This window comes from Protobothrops mucrosquamatus, unplaced genomic scaffold, assembly GCF_001527695.2.
Source record: "Protobothrops mucrosquamatus isolate PMUCROS unplaced genomic scaffold, P.Mucros_1.0 scaffold14949, whole genome shotgun sequence".
Taxonomy (NCBI): Eukaryota; Metazoa; Chordata; class Lepidosauria; order Squamata; family Viperidae; genus Protobothrops; species Protobothrops mucrosquamatus.
Genome location: NW_015400718.1, coordinates 8,257 through 13,416, shown reverse-complemented (window position 1 = coordinate 13,416; position 5,160 = coordinate 8,257). Strand labels below are relative to the sequence as shown.

The following is a 5,160-nucleotide window of genomic DNA, read 5'->3' as shown; positions in this document are numbered from 1 at the left end:
AATGGGGCAGGAGGCTCTCCCCGAGGCTGGTGCCCCCACTGCGGTAGCCGTGCGTGACGGTCAGGCTGGAGGAAGAGGAGGTGGTAGACACATTCGTGCCCCCGGATGACTTCTCTGCTGGCCGCCCACATGTGCCACACACCACCGAACGGGAACGCAGGTTGTACTCGCCCGGATCTCCGCTGCCGCAGCTCTGGAAGCAGAAGTAAGACGATTAGAGGCAAAGCCTGGCACCATCCGGACCAGGACTCCCTCTGGGGCTGGAGATGTTAGGTTCGTATCTGTGGGGTCCTTGGTGCCCTGTGAGCTTGCTGGTTTTCTTGCAGACGTTTCATTACCCAACTAGGTAACTTCATCAGCACACGGAAGATGTCACCCAATTGGATAATGAAACGTCTGTAAGAAAACCACCAAGCCCAGAGAGCTGCAAGGACCCCACAGTTCAACCCCGAGCTAAAAGCATTCTCTTCTATCCGGTTTGTATCTTGCAAGGACACGATTCCTCTTGAAACTGGCTGGCCGTGGGGCTTAGAAGCCTCAAACAGCCTCGTGTGGAAAATACATCTAATTATTCCAGAAATAAAGAATCACACTGGAACTGAGGCTAAAGACATTTTTCTATTTAACGTGCTTGTTAAATTTACACACCTGTTAAACGCGAGCACCTTAACCAGTTGAATTCGAAACTGGCTTTCCAACGTTGTCTGAAGTGTCCAATACACACAAAAGGAAATACTTCAGTTATTCTGATTTCAGGTTTTGATTAAGAGATGTCTATTTCATATTGTTTAAGTACCCCCTGATACTTGGGAAGATTCCATTTTGTGATTCCAGAGATCCCCTAACATCATTTTCCTCTAGTCCACTGGTGGCGAACCTGTGGCACGGGTGCCAGAGGCGGCACTCAGAGCCCTCTCTGTGGGCACGCGCGCCGTCGCCCCAGTCCTAGGCCTTCAGCTGGGTTTTATAAAACCTTTTCGCTTTAGGCCTCCACTGTGTGCAAAAAAAAAAAAAAGTTCAATCAGTCAATTTCAACTTCTCGTGGGAAAAAAAAAAGATCTTGCAAAGTTGGAATTGATTGATTGAACTTTTTAGTCCCACCCAGTCTGCCGTTACCATTGCAGCCATGCCCACCCAATGGGCCACACCTAGCCAATGGGCCACACCCACCCGGCACTCGATGATGCATAAGTGGGTTTTGGGTTGCAGTTTGGGCACTCAGTCTCTAAAAGGTTCGCCATCACTGCTCTAGTCTCTACACAAAGGGACAAGTGCCCAGAGTTGATTGAGTCAGTGACATGGATGGCATATAAATTTAATAAAACAAACGATACAGAAAATAATTACTGGCTTTACTAAAATTCTTTGCAAACCAAGCAAGAAGAGGTATATAAATATTTCAATTTGTGCACCTGAGAATAATTAATTGTTAAAACTGAGGATTATTTCACATGTATGCTTGCTTTCACTGTCATTCTTTGCAGCTCATCCCACAACTAAAGCCGTTTGCATTTTCAAAGACCGCCCCAACTGCTGCTGAGTCATGAGTCAACTCTACGAAGGAGCATGGCTGCAGCCATTATTCCTGCTCATTTTCAACTGCCACATAGAACGGAGGGAGGGAGTTTGCCATGTGCTTCACTAGTCAAAATAATTTTTTGTCCCGTGGGAACCAAGGTCAACGACTGCTCCTGGGACTGCAGGCTGGGCATTAGGTAAAAAGCCCGCCGAGAAATGTATTGGGGAACGTAGTTACCTGCATAGCTTTAGGGCTGGGATTTCTTAACTTTGTATTGGGGAATTGTTACGTGTATCTTCAGATTTGGTTTCACTTTTGACGTGCCGAAACTTTGTAACTAATAAACATGTTCTTTGAGGAATTTGCAAGCCTTGGAATTCTGCTTTATTTTTCTCTGTCGGAACCATGACATCATGCTTGCTAACCCGTCCCCCGAGGAGCAAGCAGATGCCCCCCTCCCGTCCCCCCAAACTCACATGGTGATGTTGGCCGTGGCTGCTGCCATCCTCATCCTCCTTTTTATCACCATCATTCTCAGTAACTGAGCGCACCAGCTTCCGCATGGCCACCTCCTGGAGGGAGGGAGGGAAAGAGGAAGAAATGGGAGGACTGATACTGGGCCACCCCGGCGCAGCAGGATTTTGGGGGGGAAGCAGCCGGGCCGGGAAGGAAGACAGGAAAGCAGGCGGGCAGGCAGGAAGAGCGCCTTGCGCCCAGGGCCATCTTCAGCGAAGCTCCAGACCACACCAAGTGTGTTCCCCACACCAGGAGGGGAAAGCCCCTTCCGTGCTGGCACCAAGAAAAGTGCAAGGATGTATCCACTGACAGGTTAGTCCCTGGGGTCCCATGTGACGTCCCCTCCCCTTGCTTATTTGTTTTGACAGGCTTATGAATTGTTTCAGAATTAAACGGGAATGAAAAAAGTCACAAAGGCATCATCCTGATTTCCAGAATTTGGGGGGGAAGGGGAATTTTTAGGAAAGAAAATTGGGGGGAGGGGGGCCTACATCCACCAGATGAGGAAAAGAGGCAACCAGGAAGAGAAAAGAGGAGAGTAGCCCCCAGTCATTTTACAATTATGCATCCATAATAGGACATTTATTTTTGTGTAATTATAACTCCTCCTATATTTCTAACTGTTTTTTTATCTGTTTTTATTGTATTTGTAGGCCACCCTGGGATACTGTCGAGCCCCACGAGGCCGATCCGTTCGAGCAGGAGGGAAGCCGGGTGCTACTCCATCGCCGCCCGGCCACCCCTCACCTGCTCTGCCGCCGATCAGCAGCCCTCGCCATTGCAGTCCTAAGGCGCCTCGCGGGGCCGACATCTACCGGCTGGGACGGATCTCGGAGCTGGCCAGAACTGGGAGGGGCTGACATTCCGACCATTTCGCTGCTCATTTAGGACCGGATGGTGGCTTGAGGGGTGGGGCAGGACTTATGAGGGTGGGGGTGCGCGCGTAGCCCATATAAGGCACTGGGAGCACTTTACTCCCAGTGCTGACTTAATCATTGTACGGAGTGATTAAAACTGCCGTTTCTTTGAGCACCAAAAGGAGGACCTTGACAGATACTCTGGACAGCGTGATTAATTACGCAATCCAGAGGTAGATTAATTAAATTAATTAGACAAATAAATAATGCTCTACCCCTTTGCCCACCCACACAGTGCTCTTTGCAACGCGATGCCTTACCTCCCCGCTGGAGGTGAGGAGGGCGGTGCGCAAGCTGTCGCCGGAGCCCCATGAGCTCTGGTTCTTCCACACCATGTCCGTGGGGGGGTTATGGGACACCCCCGCGCCAGCAGCCCAGATCTTGCAGGAGGAGAAGGAAGAGAAGAGGTCAATCACCCTTGCAGAGCAGCTCCCTGCGGCTGGCACAGGCACCAGAGGGGTGGGGGGCTCCTCCTGGCCCCTCGTGCCCCTGCCGCTTCTCCCGACCCGGGACCCCAACCGTTCCTGCCCACCAAGCCCACTGCTGCTGCTCACCGTAACCAGCTGGCCGGCCTTCAAGGTGAATTTGGGAGGGAACCTGTAGCAAATGGGCGCGTCTTCTCCGTTCTGGCGCTTGATCTGCCAGTTTCCCAGGGGCTGGTCCTAAGGAGGCACAAAAGAGGAGCCGTGGCAGGCATCTACGGGGGGGTTGGGTGGCCCAAGGGATGCCAGGCCGGTTGGGGGGCTGGGCTAGCCAAAAGGGAGGCAGTTCTGAGGTTTTCCTAAGCTGACCCCATTTCGCCTCCACCAATACCCGAGACTCGAACACTCTGCTCACCCGGAATCTGCATTTCTTCAGCATGTTATGGAGATCTTCAAGCATGCAAGACATGGTTGTTCTAATCTAAAGGGTTTGTTCAAAAGGCCACTGGACTTCTTCTCTTCCTTGAATGTGTTTTGCTTTTCATCCAAGAAGCTTCAGAACTGAAGAAGCTTCTTGGATGAGAAGTGAAATGTTTGCAAGGAAAAATGTTAAGAAAGTCCAGTTATCTTTTGAACAGCAGCTTTGGGACATTTTGGGGGAATCTATTACTCAAAGTTACAACCATTTTGTTCCAGGGAGAATGTCTCCAAAGACTATGAAGTTTCAGTCCCGAAGTACGTGCATTTTAGGAGAGAAGTGCCTGCAGCTCTGTATTTGGGGGCTGAGCTTTGAAAACACTGCAAACAATTGCAGGAACATGTCAAAAGAATCATAACACACACACACACACACACACACACACACACACACACACACACACACACACACACAAGCTTAAAGTGAAATTGGAAGACTTTCTCCAGATTGGTCCCAATCCCAAAGAGCTGCAGCCAGCTCCTCCTCTAAGTTGCCCATCCCTGGCTTTGATGATTATAAAAGAAATAGAAGATAGAAAAATGTTAAGTAAATATTAAGTAATCAGGGAGTGAGAAGTTAATTTACATCTGTACTTAATAACTCTTATAAAAGAAAATCTGAAGTGGCTTCTTTATGTTTTCTTTTTCTTTTTTTTCTGCACTCTTGTCTTTTTCTTCTTTTTTCTTCTCTCTTTACTCTATTAGTTTTATCTTGCTTCTTCAAAACTTTAAGGAAGTTATATATAAAAAAGTTCTCCTTCCCTGTTTACCAGAAGCCAGTGAGACTTCACTGGTGGGAGCCACAAAGCACAGCCAGTTCTCTGAAGGTGGGAAGTCAACCTGGATCCTGCCAGGTACTTCGGCTCTCGCAAAATCCAGCCATCACCGCTTACAATTGCAAACTCAAGGAAACCCTCAATGGGTTCAGAGGGAGGTAAGCCCTCTCCTTTCCCAGGTTCCTGATGGTTGGCGGGGGGGGGGGGTCCGCTCAAAAAGGGAGCAGGGAGGCCAGAACAAAACCTAAATTGTGGGGTCCTTGGTGCTCTCTGAGTTTGGCGGTTTTCTTGCAAATGTCCCATGACCCAGCTAGGTAACATCACCAGACCAAACACGTCCCCTATGGCAGGCAGCATCAGATAAGCAGACAAACAAGCAGAAAACAATCTAGGAACCACCAAAGAGAACCCCCCCCCTTCTCCCCAGAATCACTGGCAGGGCAAACTACTGTTCATAAACAGAGACCAAACCCCACTTCCTTCTAGCACTGATGATGTTACCTAGTTGGGTCATGAAATGTCTGCCAGAAAAC

At 49.3% G+C, this 5,160-nt stretch overlaps 1 protein-coding gene across 1 annotated transcript in view; it reads right to left on the bottom strand.

Annotated features, from left to right (window-relative positions):
- Positions 1–4: 4 nt before the first annotated feature.
- The window catches only part of LOC107301596 (prelamin-A/C-like), a gene marked incomplete at its 3' end in the record, with an annotated part of 12,688 nt that continues 7,532 nt past the window's right edge, over positions 5–5,160 (bottom strand). Inside the window, exons 7-10 of the mRNA XM_015830798.1 lie at positions 3,507–3,614; positions 3,213–3,332; positions 1,996–2,091; positions 5–193 (exon numbers count right to left, since the gene is read on the bottom strand). Coding sequence (XP_015686284.1) covers positions 5–193; positions 1,996–2,091; positions 3,213–3,332; positions 3,507–3,614 — 513 coding nt within the window. The remainder of the gene's footprint in view (positions 194–1,995; positions 2,092–3,212; positions 3,333–3,506; positions 3,615–5,160) is intronic.